This window comes from Leptinotarsa decemlineata, unplaced genomic scaffold (genome assembly GCF_025532065.1).
Source record: "Leptinotarsa decemlineata unplaced genomic scaffold, Ldec_3_MD MMD2_tig00026330_RagTag_RagTag, whole genome shotgun sequence".
NCBI lineage: Eukaryota > Metazoa > Arthropoda > Insecta > Coleoptera > Chrysomelidae > Leptinotarsa > Leptinotarsa decemlineata.
Window position 1 is genome coordinate 9,155,481 of NW_027412690.1, and position 26,565 is coordinate 9,182,045.

Here is a 26,565-nt window from a genome sequence, read left to right on the forward strand (position 1 = left end):
AAATTTCATGTCTCTGCTATTTACCGCTGAGAAGATCTCTCGTACGGAGCCGATCCTGGCAGCAGCATCAGGTCACGTTTATGATTAACATGCATTGTCATCGGTTCTGGACCAACATGCAAAATTTCAGGTCGATCGGATACCAGGAAATGGGTCAAATTGAACTTTTATTAATATAAATATAGTTTAAAAAAACTAAAAAAACACGCTTTTAAAGAACATCGAACTAAAAAGTTAAAAATAGTTTTTTTTTAATAAGTTTAAAACAATAACGTTCGAAAAATATTAGTATTTTTGTGCAAAAGCGTGGGCGCTTTGTGCCATAATTTTTGTATATCAAGCGCCCGTCGCTTTTTTCACAAAAATACTAATATTTTTCGATCGTTATTGTTTAAGGCTTATTGAAAATATATTTTTAACTTTTTAGTTCGATGTTCTTTGAAATCGTGTTTTTTAGTTCTTTACACTATATTTATTTTTAAATTTTCAGTTCGATGTTCTTTAAAAGCGTGTTTTTCAATTTTTTTCAAACTAAATTAATTTTTTACTTTTTAGTTTCATATGCTACTGAAGCGTGTTCTCAAGTTTTTTTTAACTATATTTATTATTTTGATTTTCTTTTGAACAACCTATCAAAGAGGTTACGTACAGGGCCATCTGCCCGCGAATAGATCAAGCAATAATGCCGATAATTCTGTCAATACAGATCCCGAGCTTGAGAGTAACAAACAAACATGCATACAAACGAGAATACATACATACATATACAGCGTGACTCACGGTCGATGGTTGGTTAGACGTTTCTGGAAAACGCAAAGCATGATTTTTCTGAAAATTTCACCCGTCACATTTCTTCACCTGTTCTATCGATCTAAAATATTTTCAGCATTGCGGCGTTGCCATTTCTATCAAAAAGTCCTAGCAATTATATTTTTTTAAATGGAACACCCCGTATATTAATACATTTTTGGAATCGCTCTAGTATTTTGATACTTTTTTGTTGATAATGTCCTATACCTATCTCTATCTGTTTTCGAGATAAAATATAAATTATGCTAAATATGGTTCAAAACATAGCCTTAATTGAAATTAAGTACATCAGTACTCTCAATTCATGAAAAATTGATATTTTGGTAATAGTTTGGACAAACTCGAAATATTCAAATAACACCAAGAAATCGACTCCATATCATAAAGGGCGTGCTAAAATTACTATTATTTCTATTGTGCATAAAAGTAGTCAAAAATTAATTTTTTCAAATGAAACCCCCTGTATATTACTCGGTAAATTGAAAGATGGTAAAAAATGCTTCAAGATGATATATCATGTCCCTATACCTAAATTGTCAAGTTTTCTCAATAAAGTCGCTTCTTCTAGAAACATTATTTTTTTTTAGAATTTGGATATAGGTAGCAGTGGAATTATCAAGCTTATAGCAGTTCGTTTACTTTTATAAGTAATTTACAAAGAATTATCGACGGTGTTTCGAATCATCATCCAAAGTGAATTCAAATATCGATTATTCAAACGAAGTTCTTATGAAATTATTTATTATACACATGAACGAAGTGATCAAATCATTGTCAGAACGTGTAAAAAATTCAACCAAATGTATCCTGAATTAACACCAATGAACGAGAGGAAGTTTGAAAGGTTACAAAATAATTTCCTTAACTATGACTCAAAGTTTCCAGGGAACAACTGTACCAAAAATCAGTCATTTCTAGGTAAAAAGTAAGATTTTGTGGGCTAAAACATGTGAAAGTACAGAAAATAACAGAATAGGATGATTCAAAATAACAAAATTGTAAACAAAATATCACATTTTCACAATAAATGCTGAAAATGTTGTCCATTACATTCTAAACACTTTGAAATGTTTTTTTGTACGCGACTTGTGGTTGCTTTTTCAATTTCCTGGGGATCCAGATCTTCAATACTCCGCACTATTCGCCGTCGCAATTCTTCTTTTGGTAGGCACTGTATGCCCTTTCTTTCAAAACATCCCATAAAAAAGTCAAGTAGCGTGAGATCGAGTGATCTCGGTGGCCAATCCCACGGCCCTAAATGCCTAAACCAACGATTGTCGAAGAGTTCGTTCGGGTTTTTCAAAATTCGTTGTACTGAAGCATGTGATACACCTAAATATTTTTCTGCACTGCGAATGGAAACTTCTGGATATGCATAAAAATATGCCAAAACGTTAACACTATTGTCCTCATTTGAAGTAACAGGTTTTGGTAATGTTGAAGGCGATTTTAACATGGAACCATAGTTAAGGAAATTATTTTGTAATCTTACAAACTTCCTCTCGTTCATTGGTGTTAATTCAGGATACATTTGGTTAAATCTTCTACAAGTTCTGGCAATGATTTGATCACACTGTCCGTGTATAATAAATAATTTCATAAGAACTTCGTTTGAATAATCAATATTTGCATTCATTTTTGGCGATTTTTTGAAACACCGTCAATAACCATTCATCAATTACTTATAAAAGTCACCAAAATGTCATAAGTTTGATATTTCCACGGCAACCTAGAAATTAAATTCTTTAAAAATAATTTTTTGTACAACTGTTATTGAAAATCTCTTTGATAGAAACACTTCAATCAGAACACCTACCAAAAAATCATTTAGAAAAGTTCACACATGCAGTTCGTGCTATTGGTAATATTAAATCCCTGTGAAGTTACTGACGATGACGAAGTAGTATTCAGTCCAACTGTAGAAAGTCCTTCATGACTAACCAATAATCCTCCTCAAAATAACGTGAGTTGGCGTATCTAGTTGTAACATATGCCTTGTAATCCAAAGATCGTGTGTTCAAATCCCATGGACCCTATTTTGTTTATGATCAGCAGTAATTTTATACAAAAAAATTTGTATGATACATTTGTTGAAAGTGATTTTATTTTGCTCATGAGTTTGCTCCACTTGCTGACGCTCGTTTTGCAATAATCTCCACTCACAAAATAAAATGCCACTTTCAACACTTGTAGGTAAAACGTGAATAACTATTTTTCCACAAAAACGGCTTTATTAGGAATACTTGACAATTTAGGTTTAGGGACATGACATCTTGAAGCATTTTTCACCATCTTTCAATTTACCGAGTAATATACAGGGGGTTTCATTTGAAAAAATGAACTTTTGACTACTTTTATGCACAATAGAAATAATATTAATTTTAGCACGCCCTTTATGATATGGAGTCGATTTCTTGGTGTTATTTGAATATTTCAAGTTTGTCCAAACTATTATCGAAATATCAACTTTTCATGAATTGAGAGTACTGATGTACTTAATTTCAATTAAAGCTATGTTTTGGACCATATTTAGCACAATTTATTTTTTATCTCGAAAACAGAGATAGGTATAGGACATTATTAACAGAAAAGTATTAAAATACTAGAGCGATTCCAAAAATGTATTAATGTACGGGGTGTTCCATTTGAAAAAATATAACTGTTAGGACTTTTTGATAGAAGTGGCAACGCCGCAATGCTGAAAATATTTTAGATCGATAGAACAGGTAAGGAAATGTGAGAGGTGGAATTTTCAGAAAAATTATGCTTTGCGTTTTCCAGAAACGTCTAACCTACCATCGACCGTGTGTCACGCTGTATACAGGTGACCTTATATAAAGCGTGTAAAAAAGTAACAGAGGCATGTATAGTGAGAGGCGCGCCCGAGACCCGGTATTCAGGTGCGCGTGCCATGTGAACTGATAGTAAATTGCCTATACATGATGTTTTAACTATACTACATTACACATTCCATTTTCACACAAAATTTGATGCAAATTCTTTGATACATTTTTGTCGAAAGCAGAAATCACCTAACGCGTTAAATTTCATGCATCTCGCCAAGAAACTAAACGCCCTTGTAACTGTCAGCATATAGGTATGTTCCAAATGGGTATACCAACATACCTTATTGTTTGAACAGACATCGTAATCGAAAATTCAGTCTCGTCTCATTCTAGTCTAGCAAAAGTCTCTCATATTATTCCACTAAGTACATTCGTTAAGGAACAGTTTCAGTTTTCGAATGCAATTAATTGTTTCTCCTCCCAATCAGAACTGAGCGTACAATTCTCTATAGTCTAATTGAATTTTCCAGTTCGTTCTCTTGACACAACAACTTTGCTATACCCGTGTATCGCTCATTTTCATCAATTCATCCGTTTTTAATCAGTTTCTCCTGTTTCTCAACGAAGTACACAAACTTTTAGCATTCTCTTCAGTTGCAACCCTATTAGGCAATAAGTTGGGGAATGGTTGAAAGTTTTCCGATATCCGGCGTCGGTTTCTTTTTATCTAGTTGCTGAAGTAGGTTAGTTTGTCATAATAAATTTCCACAGATCGTGATTGGATGTGAGAGAGACTGAGACTTGGTTCGGCATTAGAGGAGGCAATTAATGGGTTTCCACTTTTCATTGTGTCTGAAGGAGTTTCTGGGAATGAAATTACGATTATGAGTCTGGAATATTCAGACGATCCGAATCTGAACAATGATTTATTCAATTATTCAATTTGATCGTATAGCGAGCACTATCGAAATAGGTGCTTTGGAAGTAATGTAATCAGAGATGGAAATAGATTTCATTGCAATGGAGCGCTATAGGAGAATATACTTTTTGAATTATTGATAATGATAATAACAGATTTTGATGATGAGAGAAATTGATATACGAAAATGCATGATCAAAATAAGATAGAAGATGAGACTATCAAATGGCAGATTTCAATTTATGCATGTCTACGACATTATTATACTCTTTTTCTGGAGACAACTTGAGTATGATATTTGGCAAGTTATCCGGTGCAGAAGCCCATTCGAATAGTTCTTCAGGTGTCGTTTTACACGATCCGCAGCTACCGCTTTTGCTGGTTGTTGAGAAATATCTACAAGGGACCTCAAAATTTCAAATTGTCTTTCTTCTGCAATATACTTTCTTTCCGATCCTTCTCTAGTTCTCTAGCTACACAACTGTTGGCCTGAAACTTTGTAACTAATTCTCTTAAGTTTTTTATCGACCTTTTTTGGGTAATTGTTACCTTCCACAATCTGAAAAAAAATATAAAAATTATAATGGAGAACTTTATACAAGTGTAGAAGGGCAAAGATTTTGGCCTCCAAAACGTAAAAGATAAGTATTATTTCTTAATAATTTTTTTGATAGGCAAAATTGTTAAATAAGACAAGTTACTGATTAATAGAAGATTTTTCTTTGTGAAAAATACTTTGATTTTTACGCAGTAACTTGTCGGGGTAAACTAAAAAGTTTGCCCTTTACACTGGTATCAAGTTCTTCATTATAATTTTTATATTTTTTTTCAGATTGTGGAAGGTAACAATTACCCAAAAAAGGTCGATAAAAAACTAATTTTTTCCTCACAAAAAATGACTTTCGTTCTCTTAAGTATAGTTAATATCAACAAAAAGACAGAAATCGACAACCTCAGCAAAATTTATTCATTTTCACTAACAAAAAATAAAAATTTGGATACATCTTGTAATATTCACACAATATAAATCACCATGATGAACGACATTAAAAAATTAGAAAAAGTATTTCACATTATTCAATGTCAAAAAGTTGTCATTTTGATGTTGAAGACTCCTTTCGACAGATAATTTATAATAATTTAAAACCCATCTTTTACTACCTCTGCAATGCATAATGATTATTCGCTATCCTTTGTATGCAGGCATGTTTGGCGTATACAATCTAGAACCATTAGTCCACCCTTTCGTAACTGTGTCGTGAATGTCATACCAAGTTTCATTCAAATAGAAAATTTGCCATTGTTCTTGGCTATATTTAGTAATTTGTTCTAAGTATTTGTAACGCAATTCCACTATTCTTCTGCTTTCCACAGCTGACGTTTGTTTATTATTTTAAATCTAAACCTAGTTTCTTTATCCAGTTCTGAAGAGTTTTGTCACAGCAGCTCACGTTATGGCCGGAAGTATTCGATTTCTTCCTTATGATTTCAGTTGTAGGAATCTCATTGCTTTTGTAACAGTCGTAAATTGTTTTTTTCAATTATTTTATTAGATGAACATCTAAAGATTTTGGTAATCCTGTATCACATCGTGTCTTGCGTTCATAAGGTTTGTTTTTGACTATTTTACTTACAGTTGAGAAAAGAATTTCGGTCAAATCTGATGTTGCTTGTAATAGTTTGTTTCCCTCGAAAACAAACTTGAAATGTAGATTTTTATATACATTGAAACATACTCTCTGTGTTTGAATATTCAAATGCATCCCAATCCTATTCACGGGTATCGCTTTTTCGCATTGTTCACCATCGCTACTGGAATCACTACACTGGAAAATGTCTGCGTTGTTATCACACTCGTTATCACTATTATTACTTGCCCAAGCATGCCATATTTCAAACAGAAGACAAAAATTTTAAGTGATTATAACCGCACCAATATCGAATTTCAACACTCTTATCGCAATCAGATCCTGAACTGAACACGACGGCGATAATCGTAACATGACTTCAAATTTAATTGACTCTTCAACCAATCATAAAACTCGGTTAGTAAAAATTATCTAATACGGACCGCTAATTCTACAGTCCACGTGGACTAGTTTGCTGCCGGTTCATTTTTATGCATTGTTTTTTGTCCTTTGAGAGTGCCGCCAACTTTAAGAGTGCACAATATTGTTTACTTCGACTATACTTTCGACGGTTGATTTTATTATGAACACACTGACCCATTACTTGATGGAAATTGATACACTATCCATGATAATAATTTTTGAGTTTTCACAATGAATTTTATTTAAGTCGCTTCCTTTTACGACAATATGTGATTATCTAAGTGCTTATTTCTGGTAAAACAGGTACATTTTGAAGAGTCAAATATAATATCATTCAAATAAAAAATAGATATGTTTGTAACAAGTCCGGGAAATACTGTTCTTTTGGAGGAGTAGACAAAATTATGAAACGAACATTTTCCTTTTTTTTCAATTCAGGAATAATCTGTGAAGAATGAGATGGCTGTAAAGATAAATATTGCATATATAACAGCAGATTTTTTGTCCAGTTGTAACAAAAGTTCTCTCATTATGTGTTTTGATACCACAAAAAATCTATCTCAATTCACAGAGTTGACTTGTGAATAGTTAGTAAATATTCAAATATCGATTCAATATGGATATCACTTTGTAAGTGGAAATTCAGCTGAACGTCAATCAAGCCGATACATCTCTGGAGTTCAGTTCTCTATGATATTGCTCGATTAGCTTTCTGAGATTGACAGTGATTTCTTGTTGCAGGACACAGTATGGCCCCAGATAACCGGTACACCTCAGGGAGAAGACTTGTACTGTCGATCCTATGTCTGCAAGCAGTTTGTCTTCAGGTTACCAGTGGTGAGTTTGAATTTTTATGTTTTGGTAAATATATTGACACTACTCTAACAGCAGCTTATCGCATGTATGAATTCTTAGTTACAAATTAAAAAAACTTCGAAAAAGCTTCAACATTGAAATTACTTTATTTCACTTTTGTTCGATCTAGCATCTGTCGTGTGGAGTCCCTACTATTATGTTCATATAAATCAACTAGAAGCCCTACAGAGGCGCTATCTAAAATATATGTTTTTTAACTTGAAGGCACGTATCCTACTGTATGGATACCCTACTATGAATTGCTTGTAAATCACAATTTTTGTAGTCTCGAGGTAAGGCGTAAATATTATTAATTTCTTTTTTTATTCAAGGTCATAAACAATATCATCACCTACTCTCAACTGTTATACAGTGTCACCAATAAAGTCCGCATCAAATGGAAAACTTTTTTATTTATAGTTTTATGTGAAATTTGATTTTGACAGTAGATTTGGCTTAAGAAATGATGTCAAATGGCGTCTACAAAATAGGTCACGTGATTTCCTTAACATGTCAAAATTGACATTTAAAAAAAGAAACATCGAAAAATGACATTATTCTTCAAAATATCCAAAAATATCAAAGGATAAAAACATTTTCTTTTGTAATTTTATACCCACACACCAAGTTTCAAACCCATAATAAGTATTTTATATTTTCACTATTTTTCTGCATTCCTGTAATATAATAATATTTTAAGAGCCTCTTTGATGTTAAAAACAAATTTTGAAAAATAAAAGTTGTCAAACTTGATGCAAAGTTCATCTAGTTTCATCGGGGCTTTCAAAACTATACAGTACTTGAGTTTTTTAATGAGCAAATGGCCTCACAATATGAATTAGAACAAAATGGAACATTAGGAAACATCATTTCGTGATTCTTGAAGCCCAACGACAAGTGGCTGATATTTTTAACGCAAGACATCCTGGTAGACATGTACAGCAATCCACTGTGAGTAGGATTTTAAAAAAATTTAAACTGACTGGTTCAGTTGAAAATACTTTTAAAAAACGTCATAATCCATCACGCAATAATGATGAGGTTCAGTTGGCTGTCTGCCTGGATGTTATCGAACAGGGAAAATCAAGTATTACCAATATTGTAGATAGAACTGGCGTTAAAAGAGAAAGCGTAAGAGCAATTTTACATAAAAATAAATTCAAACCCTACAAACACAAATTTATAAATACCTTAAAGGAAAGAGATTTCGATGTTCGACTAGATTTCTCTTTCTGGTACCAAGGAGAAGTAGAATTAAACAGAAAATTTCCTTACAAAATCCTATGGACCGACGAAGCTACCTTCACATCGAACGGCGTAGTCAGTTCCCAGAATTGTAGGTGGTGGGCTCAGGAAAATCCTCATTTTGTGCTAGAATGTCGGGACCAATATTCATTTAAAACAAATGTGTGGTGCGGTGTTTTAAATAATCAGGTAATGGGACCATTCTTTTTTAGACACAATTTAACTTCTCAGGATTATTTGCAATTTCTAAATACTGAGATCAGTGATATAGTGGACAATATGCCGGTTGAAATAAGACACAGTCTGTAGTATCAATGTGACGGGGCTCCTATTCATAGTTCAAGACAAGTTACTTAAAACAAATCGTTCAAAAACAAATACCTTTTCGTGACGTGAATCACCTAGAAACTGTTATTAGAAACTCTATTTTAAACATAAACCCTGTGAGTATCAGCAACTCAATAAAAGATGTATCAAGAAGGACAATTATCTGCATAGAACGCGATGGAAGACATACAGAAATGTAGTGTATTTAATGTCGTGAGTCTTTTTTTCGTGTTTTTTTGCGATTAGGTATAGGTACATGTTTATTTTCAGTTCCTTTTAATTAAGGTGAAATTCCACTGTATTTTTTGTTAAAAAAACAATAAACACTCTAAGATATTGTTTCCTAATGTTCCGTTTTGTTCTAATTCATATTGTGAGGCCATTTGCTCATTAAAAAACTCAAGTACTGTATAGTTTGGAAAGCCCCGTTGAAACTAGATGAACTTTGCATCAAGTTTGACAACTTTTATTTTTCAAAATTTGTTTTCAACATCAAAGAGGCTCTTAAAATATTATTATATTACAAAAAAAGAAATTCGGTGACGAGTTTAGTTAAAATAAATGATTTAGTACAGGTGTGCTTGAATTTTGATAAGTAGAAAAAGCAGGAATGCGGAAAAATAGTGAAAATATAAAATACTTTTTATGGGTTTGAAACTTGGTGTGTGGGTATAAAATTACAAAAGAAAATGTTTTTATCCTTTGATATTTTTGGATATTTTGAAGAATAATGTCATTTTTCGATGTTTCTTTTTTTAAATGTCAATTTTGACATCCCATTCCCATTTGATGCGGACTTTATCGGTGACACTATATATGTTGAATTTTTGGGTCCCTAAACGGTCACCTAGGAATACTGTCACGTTTTATCTCAACACTCCGCGTACAAATATATTGAAAAACTCTCCAATTTATATAATGTGCGATACCTCTAATTCTGTTAGTCACGTCCTAGATATATTCAACTGCCAGATTATACAAATCAAAAGACATTTATTAGCTAACTGACGGTTCTGTTTTAATTTTTTTTATATAGATTCACAAATAATATTATGTAAGTACATATTTGTGAATGCCTCTGTTACTCCCTATTCTGTAATTTGGTTCATTCTGCAGAATAGTGTATGAAATAAATAAATACATAAATAAATAAATAAATCACTTCTTCATAGCTGGAAAATCTTTTTGACCACTGAGCTATTTTTCACGTTTGGGAACAGAAAATTATCCGAGGGTGCTAAATCTGGCTAATAGGGTGCATGAGTTAGCAATTCTAATTGATTCGGCCTGTACTTGATGAATATCCATAGTAATTTCATGAACTACACTTCACGATTTGTTCTCCATAAACTTCATTTGAAAAACTGTATAACCAACTTCCTGAAAATATTAAAGCAACCAAGGTATTATTTGAAAATTCACCTCATTTTTTTAATAGACCCCCTCGTCTTCTCGTCCTCTTTGAGGAAGATTTTCTTTAATTATTTTTTTCTCTCTTATACATTTTTTTAATACCATCGTTTACATTTAAGAGACAAATTCACCTCAGTTATGAGATTGCGACAGTTTGCTGTGCATGCAACGTACCTACCGTGTCTTTGTGGATGCAGTCGCTTCACAAAAGGAAAGAGGAATTTCGACGATAAGAATTCGAAAGGAACTCTGCGAGGAGCGATAACACGATAAGCTAGTGATACAAATAAACTAAAAATGTAAGAGAAGAATTCCTCGCTGCATGCATTTCGCTACTAGATGGGATAAAATTTGTTTAGCCGAAGGAACGTGACATGGTATTTCCTAGAGAAATAGAACGAATTATCCCTATTTTTCATCGTGTTTCATACCTATTGTAGAACTTGTGTACGTGAAACATCAACACGTAACTATTGACCGAGTATATACAGGGTAACGAAATGAAGTCCGTTTCCCATAGTTAACGTTTGGAACAGAATCGCCCGGATCCATCTACGAGGGAGGTCCCAGAAGTACCTGGCCTGACCTAGAGGTGGCGGTAGTTATGTATATAATGGAATTGGCCGATACTTGATGAAAATCCATAACTAACGTATTCAAAAACAGTTTTACAGAAACGCAACACGTGTTTCGCCATACAGTGGCTTCTTCGGGCGTGTGTTTACTACCTAATTTTACAATTTGAAGTCCCTATAGTTGAAGTACCTGAGTTTTACCCGAGTTGAAAAATATTTCACGACATGTTTCGCTAACACAATAGCTTACAGGAGGACCTAGTTCCAAATTTGGCTATTTTGTTCCTTTGTCCTATAGAAGCGGACGTCCCGAATAGAAACATCTGGTTTCAACAGGATGGCGTGCCTCCTCATTTTGCAAGACCTGTCCGTGAGTACCTGAATGATGTATTTCCAGGCATATGGATTGTCAGAAGGGGACCCTATGAATGGCCACCTAGGTCTCCGGATTCAACACCTTTGGATTTTTCCTTATGGGGTTACTTGAACAGCAAAGTTTTTGAGACCAAACCGGTAAATGTTGGGGATTTAAAAGAACGAATAAGACAGGAGTGTAGGCTCATTTCCGGCGAAGTAATCAGAAATGTTCAAAACGAGTTTCAGTTACGTTTAGGGTATTGCCAGTTAGTAAATGGACAACGAAAGCCATGATATTAACAACTCCATTTAAATATAATTCAATTGATAAGAATACAATCAATATTAATATATATGGTGAATCTATTGATATTGTTGAGGAATATAAATATCTGGGTTTCATAGTTGATAACAATTTGAATCTGAAAAAACACTTTCAATACATCTACAACAAAATTTCTAAAAAAATGTTTTTCTTTACAAGGATAAGTCGTCAACTAACATTTCAATCCAACTTAACAGTTTACCGATCAATAATTCAACCGCATTTTGATTACTGTGCCAGTTTACTTTTTCTGCTTGACGGAAACTGCATATCAATGCTACAAAAACTACAAAACAGAGGTATGCGAATACTGTTAAAGTGCAACAAATATACTCCTATTGCAACAATGATTGACGCGTTGAACTGGTTGACAATAAAAGACAGATTACACTATTTTTCAATGATTTTCATCTTTAAAATACTTACTGGTCAAATAGCACCTTACTTCAATGAATTTATCAGTTTCAACCATCAAATTCATAACTATCCTACAAGAGGTAGCAGTGACCTGTGGGTTTCAAGAACTAGTCTCTCAAGAACAATGAACTCGTTATTTCATAAGGGATTATTGAATTGTAATAAACTTCCTATCAACATTAAAAAAAGCAATTCACTCCAACAATTTAAACACTCCCTTATGGAATATATACGATCACAGAATTATTAGATTAAGATCTGCATCTATTGTTTTCTTTTCGTTGTCCATTTTCCCACTAGTACATTTTCTTATTTTCGCATGTTATATCTAATACTATATCTAACATCTAATAATATTATATATTTCGTCTAAAATTTTATTTAATATTCACAATCATATTACCATTTGTATATTAGGATGTCTATTTTTTTGAATAAAGATTATTACATTTTAAACACTTGTTAAAGAAAGACTATTGAATTGAATTAATTTTTTGAATTAGATAATGCTTGTTAGATATTTTCTAAAGGACAAGGAGTAAAAAATTTAAATTTGGCAGGCATGCGCAACTTGTTGAACCCTTTAATAAAAGTCATTAAATAAAAAACAGGGTTATCATTTAAAAAAATTATCGATGACGTCATATCTCATATTTGAGACACACTGTATAATTTTCTTTTTGCATTAAAATAAAGGCAATTTATTTTGATGCAATATTTCCGAAAGAAACAACAATTTTGATTTAGTGAATTTGTTCCATGCTAGAGACTCGCACTGTATAATTCCACATACATATCAGAAATAGATGACGGACTGTGGCTGCTCATCGTTTTGAGGGTCAACTCAGTACACCTCGAACTTCACTGTTCACGAACTCTTTCATTCGTAGAAATGCGTTTACATGGAATAAACTTTCTGAGAACGTTTTACCAAATTAATTTGATCTCCAGCGATTCAAATTCAACGTGAATCGCTACTTCTGCACAGGCACCGCTCTAAGAGCGCATTGAGAATTTTTTTGTAGTGCTTGTGTTTTGTCCTTAAAAAAACATTGCCGCCTTGATCGTTTATATCCGGAACAAGGATGTTCCGCTCGCCTACTAACGATTGGCTGAAACTGCGGTACTAGAGTAACGGAAATTATGTAGGTGTTAAAGTGGTGTGCAGTGCATGTTTAGCCTGGAGAAAACTCGGTGGCGTAAAGGACATAAAAGACGAAAAAGAAGTAGTTTTCAGGATATATGGCTTTATAAGTACTTAGGGGTGATATCACGGTGATTTCCGACGCATTAACGACAGTAGCAAAAAGTTTATGTCAGTCTCACCTAGAGCATTAGAGGAGTTAAGTCTCTTTTATATGTCGAGGGTTCTCATTGGCGTTCCAAATGTGGCTGGCACAGGGTACATTTCTTCGAATGCGTCATTTGAAGATTTTTTCGACGATTCCATAATAAAAGTAATATTTAACCTTCAAAGTTAGAGATTTTAAGGTCTGGAAAAAACAAACCATAAGAAGTTACTACTTTATCTATATCTCTGAGCTATGATTTCCAAACGTTTGAACTGCAACTGCGGTAGTCATCTTCAGCGGCGTGGTTGAAGTACTCACAGGCCACCAAAAAAAAATTTTGTCTTGCTGCCGAAAAAAAATCAAGTGATTTTGGTTAATTCATCTGTGCTGATTCCAAAAATACAAACATTTTCTTTGTATCAGCTCTAGTTTTCGAGATATAACATACTCATCAAATACTTAAATATTCCAATACAAATGCATACTAATGACTTCTAATTAAAGTGTACTTATTGTGTTGTACTTATTGTATTGTTATGGAATTGGCCGCGGTGGTAGTGCGCCCGACTCACGATCGGAAGGTCGTGGGTTCGATTCCTGCCTCGACCAGATATTTTTCTCGAGAGAATTTATCTGGTTGAAGCTGGGATGATTCTGCAACCGTGTTAGGAATCGCACGTTAAAAGGTAAAACCTCGTTATTCCTTAGCTCGCACAAGTTTCTCAAGTTTTGAGAGTTGTCGTTCGTATGGGGGTGACAGCTGATTAACGGAAAAACAGATTTAAACAGATTTATCGGAAATGCCCATAACATGAAATTAGCGCTAATTGCTTTTACCTATTGTCCGATAAGTAAATAGTATTTTTTAGTAAATAGTCGAATGCATTCCATTGTAACATTTAGTATGAACTTGAGTTTCGTTGCACGAGTTTGTTTGTGACAACTGAAATCCATGGATTCTACAAGCAGGCTTGTTGTGTGAATAACCGAACGTTTTTTGCTGCATATGTGGCGAGTAGAAAACCGAGTAGAAAGTAGAAAACCAGTTTGTGATTTTACAAAAAAGGCATATCAAGCCTATTTTGGTGTTCATTCAGGAGATCAAGAAAAATCCTGGGCTCCATATGTAGTGTGCAAAACTTGTCTTGAAAACTTGCGACAGTGGACGAAAGGACAACAAAAATGTTTAAAGTTTGGTTTTCCAATGGTATGGAGGAAACCAAAAAATCATTTTGACGATTGCTTTTTTTGTCTTGTGAATATAAAGGGCATTAATCGTAACAATCGACATACGTGGACATATCCTAACCTGGATTCAGCAATAAGACCAATTCCACATGAACTTGAGCAGATATCCAGACTAAAGGAAAAGAAACTTCTTCACTCAGACACCAAAATTATATACTACCGTAATAGAAAAAAAGATCTTTTGTTTTTTTTCTCAGCAAGATGATATGGTTTTTTGTAACAATATTGAAGGACTGTTAGAAACGAGGTTTAAAGTGTGTCCTTCTACATAATAGCAACAAATATGGAAGTATATCAATTGGGCATTCTACAAAACTGAAATAAGAATATAAAACAATATCACTGGTGCTAAAAAACATCAAGTATGACCAAAATCAGTAGACGATCTGTGTTGATTTCAAGATGGTGAACTTTCTTCTGGGACAACAAGGTGGATATACAAAATATCCTTGTTTCCTGTGTCTTTGTGATAGCAGGGCTAAGGACCAATACTGGAGTAGAAGAAAATGGCGTTCTAGAGATGTTTTAGTTCAAGGAGAAGCTAACGTAGTTAACGAAGCATTGGTCGACCGAGAGAAAATAATATTACCTCCGTTACAAATTAAACTAGGGCTGATGAAACAACACTTAGTAAAGAAAAATTGAAAGCGGGAATATTTGATGGGCCTCAAATACGACAACTTATAAAAGATTCGCATTTTACAGAATCGATTACTGAAATTGAATGTAATGCATGGTGATCTTTTGTGAAAGTTGTGGAAATTTTTTTTGGAAACAATAAATCGGAAAATTACCGTGATTTAGTGGAAGAAATGCTCAAAAATTTTAACAAACACGGTTTTCATATGAGTATTAAAATTCATCACCTCCACAGCCACTTAGACCGTTTCTCAGGTATAGGGACTTGAAGCATTTTTCACCATCTTTCAATTTACCGAGTAATATACAGGGGGTTTCATTTGAAAAAACTTTTGACTACTTTTATGCACAATGGAAATAATAGTGATTTTAGCACGCCCTGTATGATATGGAGTCGATTTCTTGGTGTTATTTGAATATTTCGAGTTTGTCCAAACTATCATCAAAATATCAACTTTTCATGAATTGAGAGTACTGATGTACTTAATTTCAATTAAAGCTATGTTTTGGACCATATTTAGCACAATTTATTTTTTATCTCGAAAACAGATAGATATAGGTACAGGACATTGAAAATAAAAAAGTATTGAAATACTAGAGCGATTCCAAAAATGTATTAATATACGGGGTGTTCCATTAAAAAAAATAATTGCTAGGACTTTTTGATAGAACTGGCAACGCCGCAATGCTGAAAATATTTTAGATCGATAGAACAGGTAAGGAAATGTGGGAGGTGGAATTTTCAGGAAAATTATGCTTTGCGTTTTCCAGAAACTTCTAACCTACCATCGACCGTGTGTCACGCTGTACATCTATTGATAGACGATAATATGAGAACTAAAAAGTAACTTTTTTTACTGTTTTCAATTTTTCTGCAATATACATGAATAAGCCAAAACTACTTTTCTACTCACGTGCTAAAAAATCATACATATTTCAGAGGTATCAAATAACCCCCCCAAAAGTTGAAACAACTTTAATTTTCCACCCTGCTCCAAATGTCCGGCAGTATGCGGTTTCAGACCAAGCATAATTCACTTCGAATTTGAATAATTCATCCTATATGCCACACGAAAACCAACGCAATACATAATTAATAACGATACCATAGTTTATCTTCAACGACGATAGCCGGTGAATATTTGATAGACCTCAAACATAATAAAGTTGCCAATAACGTTACACGTTTTTCTGTGAGCAGATTAAATTAATGAAATAATAGTAAATTATTCAACGAGCGAGAAAAGTGCGTATTACTCACGAGAATAAAGTTTGATTCTCACTGAATTTCATGATAAAAAGCAACCAAAAAAAGGCATTGAAAATATTTTCGATTCATGTTATTTCATTGAATTTCAAATAGTTTGAATACTGAATGGGTGTATTGAAAATAAATGGTGACGATGAGATTTGAACCCCGAACCAATAGTTCCAAACCCAGCGTTCTAACAACTATTGCAAGAATATGCTCACAGATCAGTGTGATAAACGCTGTCTGTTCATAAAAACCTTCCAATGGTCTCTTCAATCTTGAGAACAGGAAAAAGTTGCAGAGGACCAAATCTGGTAAATATGGTAGCTGAAGCATGGTCATGATATTGTTTTTGGTCAAAAAATTACGATCAAGCAATGATATCCTCATAACCAAAGTCCAATCTTTCCAATGGTGGAGAGTTCAGAAAGCACGCCAGGTTCGATTGAATGCCAAGGTTTTGCTCACTGTTTCCTTTGATTACCGTGGCGTAGTGCATCAAGAGTTCTCACCATATGGTCCTACGGTCAATAAGGAGTTAAACGTCATTGCTTATTCGTAATTTTTTGTCCAAAAACAACACCGTTATCATGCTTCAGCCTCCGTATTTACCAGATTTGGCCCCATGTGACTTTTTTATATTGTCAATATTGAAGGGACCCGTGAAAAGGCGGCATTTTTTGTAGATACCTCGTACATAAAATATTAGTATAATGCTTTTTTTCGATTCGAAGCCGATGTATATATACATGACAGTATATACATTTTTTTATATTCTCAATATAACTCCCAATAAAACTCCCGATTCGAATGTAACATAAAATAGTATTGATCCATCGCCTCATCATTGGAGATGTTCAGATTCGAATGCGATAGAAATAAATGTTGCCCAAGGTTGATGTGATGAATTGATTTTCTCAATAAAAATGTATCTACTGTACTTTAAGCGGACGTAATATTATTGAAGTTTTGCTTACAAACTTTGCTGGTATTTTTTGAATACCTTTTAAAGGAAACTTATTGCTAATAATGCCATTATCACCTTCAGATTAAATGAATGATCAATCGATAGAGAATAAACGATAGTTTGAGGAAAAACTAAAAAAATACGCTTCAATAGCAACACAAACTGAAAAATAAAAAAAGTTCTTTGGCTTGCTGTAACTAATGACTTTTGGTGAGTCCGAAATCAGAATAAGTCTATTTTCGAAAAATATTCTGTTGTAAAAAATACGGTGCGCCTCTACACAATACTTGAAACGTTTATAATGGTTCAATCAACCTTTATAATGATGGTTTCGTTTCTATCAGAGGACCAGTTAGTTGACCACCCTGTTCTCCAGACATTACACCTATAGATTTTTATTCTCGGGTTTGCTGAAGAACGAAGTATAACTTTTAAACGGGAAAGGAGAGCAGACGGTGAACATTTTCAACATCTTATTTTATTATTTTTTATGTTATTCCGGTAATTTTGTGTTAGCATTCCAAAATAAATTAATTTCACCGATTTTATGATTTCATTCTTTGAAGGATCATTTTAACCAACGCATTGTTCAAACAAAGATTCTTGTAGGTGAATAAATTTTGATTTTTCACGATAAAATCCCACTTCAAATAAAAAAAACAAGAGACCATAGTTGCTGATAAGAGAATGAAGATTTCGAAAAAAAAATTTGAGAAAAAATAGCGGCGTATTACTCGCTCGATATAGATTCGTTGCAAAACCCGTTCGGATCCCACTGGGAGAAATAAACAGTTATGTTGTTCTACAGAAAATGCCTATAATTGCATTATCCGCAATACATACATACAGAGTGGTCCAACGAAAAGTATGCACCTTGCTTTTCTCCTTTTTTTGTAACTTAACGCAAAAATGCTCGGACAGGTCATTTTTGCTTTTGAGGGGGACACATTTTAGATGTATTTTTCTACCTGTGCCTTCAGCCCCCTAGCGAGGGTGAGTAACAACCCTAAAATTTTAAATGGAAAGTGGGGTCGAGTGATATATCATTTGAAAGGGCACAAAATTATCTTTCCAATGATACCTACTTTGTTGTATTTCACTCAAACATGTAGGTATTATGAAGAAAAACAACTACAACCCAGTACTTTGGAATGTGTAATTGACTTAGTAGAATCCTACTTCAGCAAGTACTGAAAATGTGACCCATTTGCTTCCATACAATAATACAGATTTTGTTCAAATCTATTCCTAACATTCTGTAGCATATCATGTGTTATACTTTTGCACTCTGCTGTAATTCATTGGAGAAGATCTTCTATGGACTCGGGCTGCGTAGCAAAACATTTATTTTTCAAGTGTCCCCAAAGGAAAGAGTCTAAGGGCTATACATCAGGTGACCTGGCAGGCCATTCGATGGGGCCTCTCCTTCCAATCCACCGTCCAGGAAACCGGTCATCTAAAAACTCTCTTACCGGTGCAACATAGTGAGGAGGTGCTCCATCTTGCTGGAAATGAAGCCGATCATCATTATGATTTTGGTCATTTTCAATTATTTCTGTTATGAGAGGATCAATTGTATCTTAAAGCATGTTCAGGGAGACGTCACCAGTTGAATTCCCAAGAATAAAAAGTGGCCCTACGATATGACTACCTAATATGCCACACCAGACATTGATTTTTTGAGGGTACTGGGTATGGACCTCTCGAAATAAGTGTGGGTTACTGTCATCCCCTATTCACAGCTCCATTCAAAAAAAATGTAGTCTCATCGGAAAAGCACGTGTTGAATGATAGGTGCGGATCATCAATGAGTAACTGGCTCAGTTGTTCACAAAATTGCAGCCTTCTATCAGGATCATCTTCATTGAGTTCCTTTACTAATTTAATTTTGTACGGATGAAATTTATAGGCTTTTAATATCCGTATTATGGACGAACGGGAGACACCTGATGCTGCAGCAAGCTGACGGGTACTTTGAGTATGATCCAATTCAACATGTCCCAAAACAGCGACTTCCACTGCTTCATTTCTGATCGGTTTCCGAGGCTGGTGTTTCACATTACAGACAGATCCGGTATCGACACACTTTTGGACTAACTTGGCAACGTACGAATCATTCACATTTTTCCCGGGATGACTGTTATTAAAGAGGCGAGCAGTAAGTCTAGCACAACTATTATGTTGATAATAAAGTTTAACAATTTCAACTCGTTCAGGAATGGAATAAACCATTTTTACAGTAAAGTTGAAATAATTTCAAAAGCAACCGAACTGAAGCAATGAACGTTTACCTAAATTATTTTTGTACACTTATCTGCTGTTATTTGAACCAAAAAACGCACGAGAGAAATTGAGGAATGTAGTAGTGATAAAAATGCCGTTTTTTCCGCATTTTCATTAACACCAAACATATCGAGTAAATGTTCTTGCTTTTTTGATAACTATTCAAGTAAATACAACAAATTAGGTATCATTGGAAAGAGAATTTTGTGCCCTTTCAAATGATATATCACTCGACCCCACTTTCCGTTCAAAATTTTAGGGTTGGTCCTCACCCTCGCTAGGGGGTTGAAGGCACAGGTAGAAAAATTACATCGAAAATGTGTCCCCCTCAAAAGCAAAATTGACCTGTCCGAGCATTTTTGCGTTAAATTACAAAAAAAGGAGAAAAGCAAGGTGCATACTTTTCGTTGGACCACTCGATATACGTAGTCATTGGCATGGAAAAAAAACATTAGCATTGAATTATAGTTATAAAAAGAATCATGGAGCATTGTGTATAACTTCAATCAGGACCTTAAGGATATACAGGGTGTTCCTTAAACACATGCTAATATTTGAGGAGGTAATTCTAAGACCCATTTTAAGGAAAAAACGTCTCATGGACGTATGTCCTAAACGCCTTAACTTTTGAGATACAGGGTGGCAAAGTTTTCAAAAATAATCAGTTTTTTAATAATAACTGAGATAATGTTGTAGACATCTTTGGCATATTTGGTACATATGTTTCATGCCTCAAGGCGCATTTTCTGATGTACAATTTTCCTAATTTTTTCTGCCAGTGGCGTACGTACTAGTTTTGAAATGTATATTTTTGGCGAAAAAAATACTACGCCACTGCTTTATCTTGAATTAAAAATTATTTTTAAAATCTCCATATATTTTTGAGCACATTTGACCTGTAGGGTTTTCTTTGTCCGACGCATGGTTTTCGCTCAAAAAATTAAAAATCGCTTTACTTAAGGATAAATTCCTTAAAAATCTGATGCGGTATCGTGCATCGACTGAAAGCAAACTAAGAGATCAGATTTGTTGTAAAATAATTGAGGATCTAAAAGGTATTTGTTTGTTGTCAGATGCACTATTCTCAATTAAAATTACGTCATAACGCAGCACCGCTTAATAATTTTTGAAAACATAAATTTAGTTATCCTGGAATAAATGACGTGTAGCAGAATTTATTTACTGCACCTCTTGGAAATATGGAGTTTGTCGATATGTGATTTCTTTTAAAGATTAAAAGCAGAAAAAACAGCGTACCCACCATAGCAATAAAAAACGAATTCTCTGTATGTACAAACGTCAGTAGCTAATATTGATGTTGGTTTAAAGTAAGGTGTTGGTGTTAAAAACTGTCACAGCGCGTTTTGATTGATTTTGAAGTGTTATTGAAGTTATTTTGGTAGTCCGCTGTTTTTCTGAATATCAGTAAATATGGTAAATTATACGAATGCGGAAATGGCGCAAATGCATTACGTATATGGCCTTGCCGATGGTAATGCAACAGAAGCCAGGCGCATTTATCAGGAAAGATATCCTAATCGTGCCTTACCAGATAGCCGAACCTTTTCAAATATTCATTGTCGACTTGGGGAAACTGGTAGTTTCCGGAAGGTAGACCTCGTGTAGTAAGAACTCCTGGAATTGAGGAAGCGGTGCTGCAAGAAATTGAGGAACATCCTGAGACGAGTACGAGGAAGATCGTTAGAACTCCGGATATTTGTGATCAAATTGTTTGGCGTATTTTGGTTGATTTTTTGTTATACCCATACCATATTTCAAAAGTGCAGGCATTACTCCCCAGAGATTTTCCACAGTGTGTGAACTTCAGTCAGTGGTATCTACAAAGTATTGCACTAAATCCGCAGTTTGAGACACAAATTTTGTTCACAGACGAAGCAAATTTTTCTCGGAATGCCATTCAAAATTTCCATAACAATCATGTGTGGGCTGAAGAAAATCCCCATGCAATAACCGAAACCCATTTCCAACACCAATTTTCGGTTAATGTATGGGCAGGAATTATAGGTGATCATCTAATAGGCCCATTTTTTCTACCAGGACGCCTTGATGGTCGTTCTTATTCACACTTTCTGGAAGAAGACTTACCTGGGTTATTGGAAGATGTGCGTTAAGGAATCGAATATGGTACATGTACGATGGCGCCCCTGCTCATTTCAGTGTAATCGTCCGAAACCATTTAAATACAGTTTATCCTAATCGTTGGATAGGTCGCGGAGGACCTCAGCAATGGCCAGCAAGATTCCCCGATCTCAACAATTTAGATTTTTTTTATGGGGTCACCTTAAAACTCTTATGTATAAAACTCCCGTTAATACTTTAGAAGATTTAAGAGAGCGAATAGTTGCCTCGTGTGAAACTATACGAAATACGCCGGGAATATTTGAACGGGTGCGTAATTCCATGCGTAGAAGGGCGGAAGCATGCATACTAAGTGCAGGTGGCCACTTCCAACAATTTTTATAATCAGTTTTGGTATTATTACTAATTAACAAATTTGTGCTATTTGTTTAGACTTACTGTCACAAAATAAAATAAAACTCGTTTTTGCAGATTATGTTTTCAAATATTATTAGGGAATTGGTAATGCGTTATGAAGCAATTTTCAGATTCTCATTCATTTTAGAATTGATCTAATTTCTTAATTTGCTTTCTGTCGATTTTTATTTTTTTGAGTGAAAATCATACGTCGGACAAAGAAATACCAGGAGAACAAATTTTCTCAAAAATAAATGAGGATTTCAAAAATGATTTTATTTTGAAAAGAAAGCATTGGCGTAGTACTTTTTCCCGAAAAATATTCAATGCGAAACCCACTGTTTGAAAAAATACAAATTTGTGTACATCAGAAAATGTGCCTTGAGGCATGGAACATATGTACCGAATATGCCAAAGATGTCTACAAAATTATCTCAGTTATTATTGAAAAACTGATTATTTTTGAAAACTTTGCCACCCTGTATCTCAAAAGTTAAGGCGTTTAGGATATACGTCTATAGGAAGTTTTTTTCTCAAAATGGGTCTAAGAATTACCTCTTTGAATATTAGCATGTGTTTAAGAAACACCCTGTATATTCGTATGGAGTTTGTTTTTCAATAAAATCCCAAAATGAGTAACCTTCTTTAATATTCGCATATTATGGAACTCCTTGTGTGTATCTATTAGATTTATTCAGATGTACCTATCCGGAGAGTAGATTTATGTTGACAATGCGAACTCGCACTTGGTTTTAGATTTAACGCAGATGAGTTTTATCTGAAACAGAAGTGATTTGCAAGGTTATATCACACTACCCTATTCAATGGGGTATGCTATTTACTTTATATTTTTATTTTTAGGAGCTTGGGTTGTACGCTCTTCTGGTGAGTAGAAAACGAATAACTCTTCTAGGTTTTAAGAAACAAAATCAATTAATTATAAATAGCGCCCTTACTTCTCCATTGAATCTCTACGGAATATTGGAAATTTATATACTCGGGAAAGTCATTACCGTCGCAAAGTTTCTTTGCTTCTGTGGCTGAAGTATTGACGACCTGGCGCTTGCAGGATTTCACTTTTGAAAAGGAGTTTCATAAATATTGGAAAACTGAGAGCCTTTGAATTTCCCTCTGCTTATAGGAGTAAAAGTTTATTTGGAACAGAAAACACATTTCAGTTGGAGGAAATGTTAATATTTTGATTGAGGAAGTAGGAAATATATCTAATGCAAAGATGTGTCTCAGGATTCTGGGAGAGGAAAGTAACATAAAAAGTATAATATGTATACATGTATATATACATGTGTAGAATAGGCAAATAGTTCAACCTGATGAGTTACTGTGTCGATTCAAAGTGTTCTTCACATAGAAAAATGCTCTATTCAGCACTAACTTTCACAATTTTGTCTATCAAAAAGAGCTAAAAAATTAAACAGATACTCATCTTGAAGTTTCGAGGGTTGAAAGCCATTCGTTTGTTTCGTGTCGTTAATACTTCAATTTCCCAGTGTTCTTTATATCTCATATACCTGTGACGTCTGATCATTTTTCAAGTTAATTATAGTTTGAACATGGAAAATTTCCTTTTTGGTGGGTAATTCCATTATATATCAATTATTAATTCAATACACTAAAATTACTCAAAGTTAATGAACTAACTTTAATTGGACTGGAGTTGAAGTAAATTTCCTAAGTAATTATTTCGTTCTGAGTGCACTCGAAATTTGTATCGGTTTATTCGAAACCGAAAACCATAATCGTTCACTTATATGACTTTAGATGGAACTGTTCGTGATCTAATATGCTTCCTCGGGCATATTATAACCATGCAATGGATATGATTTCATTTGATGATTAATCAAGTACTAAGAGCTTGGTTGTAATTTCGGCCAGGATTTCTTTATTTTCGAGCATCTTCCCTATCATGCTTTCCGGTGATAATTCTCCTATCGTCTCTGTTCTTCCCAAAGTATGCATTCAAAGATTGTGTATTCTACCGTGTCTATCATCGCTCAATATTTGTACTCTTCTGTGTCACTCAATTTCAACCTAAACAGATACACCTGAAAAACCCCTGCTCAGTTTCTGTTCATCCATGGTTCTATGTCTCTTATCAGTCTTCTCGTCCAGTTGGCCTTTCCATCGTCTATCTCCCAAGATTGTTGCCACTCTCATCTTGCACCTGTGGAAGTTGGAGTTCCTCAGGGAAGTGTTCTTGCTCCAGCTCTATTTTCAATCTACATAGTAGACATTGTAAAATACCTCTCACATTTTAAATTAACTTTATACGCTGATGATCTCTCCATATTAGTATCACAAAAATCTCACGATCTCAATCAACAAGCTTGCAATGATCTCATGGAAAAAATCATTCTATGGTTCCCCATTTATAGTTTTTATATCAATGCTAGCAAGACGCAGTTTATTATTTACCGCACAAAACAGAGAACGGCTGAAAATATAAAGATTAATTTAGGGGAAACGACTCTAGAGAAGTGCCACACCATTAAATTTCTAGGTGTAACTATGAGTGATACACCTGATTGAGAATCTCACATGAGTGAAACAATAAAAAAATTGAATAGTAAGCTTTACCAGATCAGATGTATTTAGAGGGTAATTAATTTAATGTTCTTAGAAATTATTATTTTGCGGAAATACAATCCCGACTATCATATGAAATTATGGGGCATGTCGTCTTCAGCACAAAAACTATTCCTAGTACAGTCATCATCTTTACACACCCCAAAATCAGTTAAATATATGCCTGTATGGCCCTATTTCCAATGGAATCAGGGTTTACAACCACCTATTGACAAAAATCGATCAGGAGGTATCTCACTTCAGATTCAGAAAAACGCTGAAAACATACTCACTGGATAACTCGTATTATACTATGGACGAGTTCTTATCTTCGTAGTGAACTCTCTTTGTTCCTTATAGCATTTTAAAGTACATGTATTGTTTGCCTAATCTATGTTCAAATTTCTTTTGACTTGTTTAATACCTTTCAGGTCTTTGAAACCAATAAAGATTATCATTATTATTATTTCTCAATAATTTGTGACCTTGTTAACCCTTTTGGTACGTTGTTTTGTACCATTATCCTCTCTTCCAGCAGAAGATCTATTAGGTGGGGGGGTTCTTGCAATCATTAGCAGAGCTTTGGTTGATACTGTTCTATATGCACATGCTATTTTTATGGCAGCTTTTCTTTGGAAACTCAGTGATATATTTCTATATACCTTTTTTCCCATGGCTCTTATCCAGATTGTTGTGCTGACTGTGCTGATATGATCGACTGGGCGACTGAGCAGTCAAGTCTTCTGTTACTTTCTTGAGGGCCCCCAACGTTGGGGGCCCCTGCTTATGTTGCTTATGGCTTTCCCCGCCTTTTTTGTTATTTTTGTAACATGAGCTCCCATTTTCATGTTGGTTCATGTGGACATCAAGGTATTTATTGGATTCTTGGATACAAATGTTCGTTTCCTCCAATTCGATTGTGATACTTTTCAGGTTCTTGCTTGCTGCCCCCAGTACTACCTATATCTCCTGAGGGGCAAGCTTGACTTGCTTCGCTGTCATCTACTTGGCTATATCCTTCACAGTTCTTTTGGAAGTTCTTATCAGAGTTTCCTCATTTTTTCCCACCAACACAACGGCTAGGTCATCTGCGTTGCCAATCAGGCCTAGGAACCGTCAGATTTAGTACCTCATCATAGTATATATTCCACAATGTGGGACCAATTACGGAGCCTTGTGGAACACCACAGGTTATGTTCATTTCTCCCTTGTATGCTACTATTAGCATCTTCTCTTCAGAGTAGCTGGCAACCATATTGTACAGGTATGGGAAGGGGTCCTTCGGGATCCCTTCCCATGGTGCGGTGTTGAAAGCATTTTTTACATCTACTTTCATTACCATTACTAATTGATTTGGATTAAAGTGTGGTTTTCTGGGGATATACCGAACTGTTCAGAACTCATACCAGAAATAATGATGTCAGGCCGTGGCTGTTGCATATGCCACTGGCATAAGTATCTCTGTATCTGTGTAGTAGGGAGGGTGAGTGTAAGCCCACGCACTTAGGCCACATGTGACCCATTGTACATTCTCCCGAAGAGTTGTCCTCCCAGGTCATCGTTCTCACAGGTCACCGTCCATCCTGTCCTTTCCAGGAAGGTAGACCGGTCGCTAGGAGACATCTCCTTTATATCGGCAGGTGTAGGCCAAGACTCGCCGAACACACACTCTCTTATTGACGATAACTCCGAGCACTCGCACAGGTCGTGCCTGACAGTCTCATC

The 26,565-nt window shown here is 34.7% G+C and overlaps 1 protein-coding gene across 7 annotated transcripts in view; it reads left to right on the forward strand.

The window, feature by feature from the left end:
• The window catches only part of LOC111503217 (cubilin), a 278,475-nt gene that overhangs the window by 97,994 nt on the left and 153,916 nt on the right, over positions 1-26,565 (forward strand). For all 7 annotated transcript variants that reach the window (XR_012467349.1, XM_074182953.1, XM_074182951.1 and 4 more), the window contains one exon: positions 7,308-7,403. Coding sequence is in view for 6 of the 7 variants with exons in the window: in XM_074182953.1 (XP_074039054.1) it covers positions 7,316-7,403 (88 nt within the window). In the remaining variant the exon portion in view is untranslated. The remainder of the gene's footprint in view (positions 1-7,307; positions 7,404-26,565) is intronic.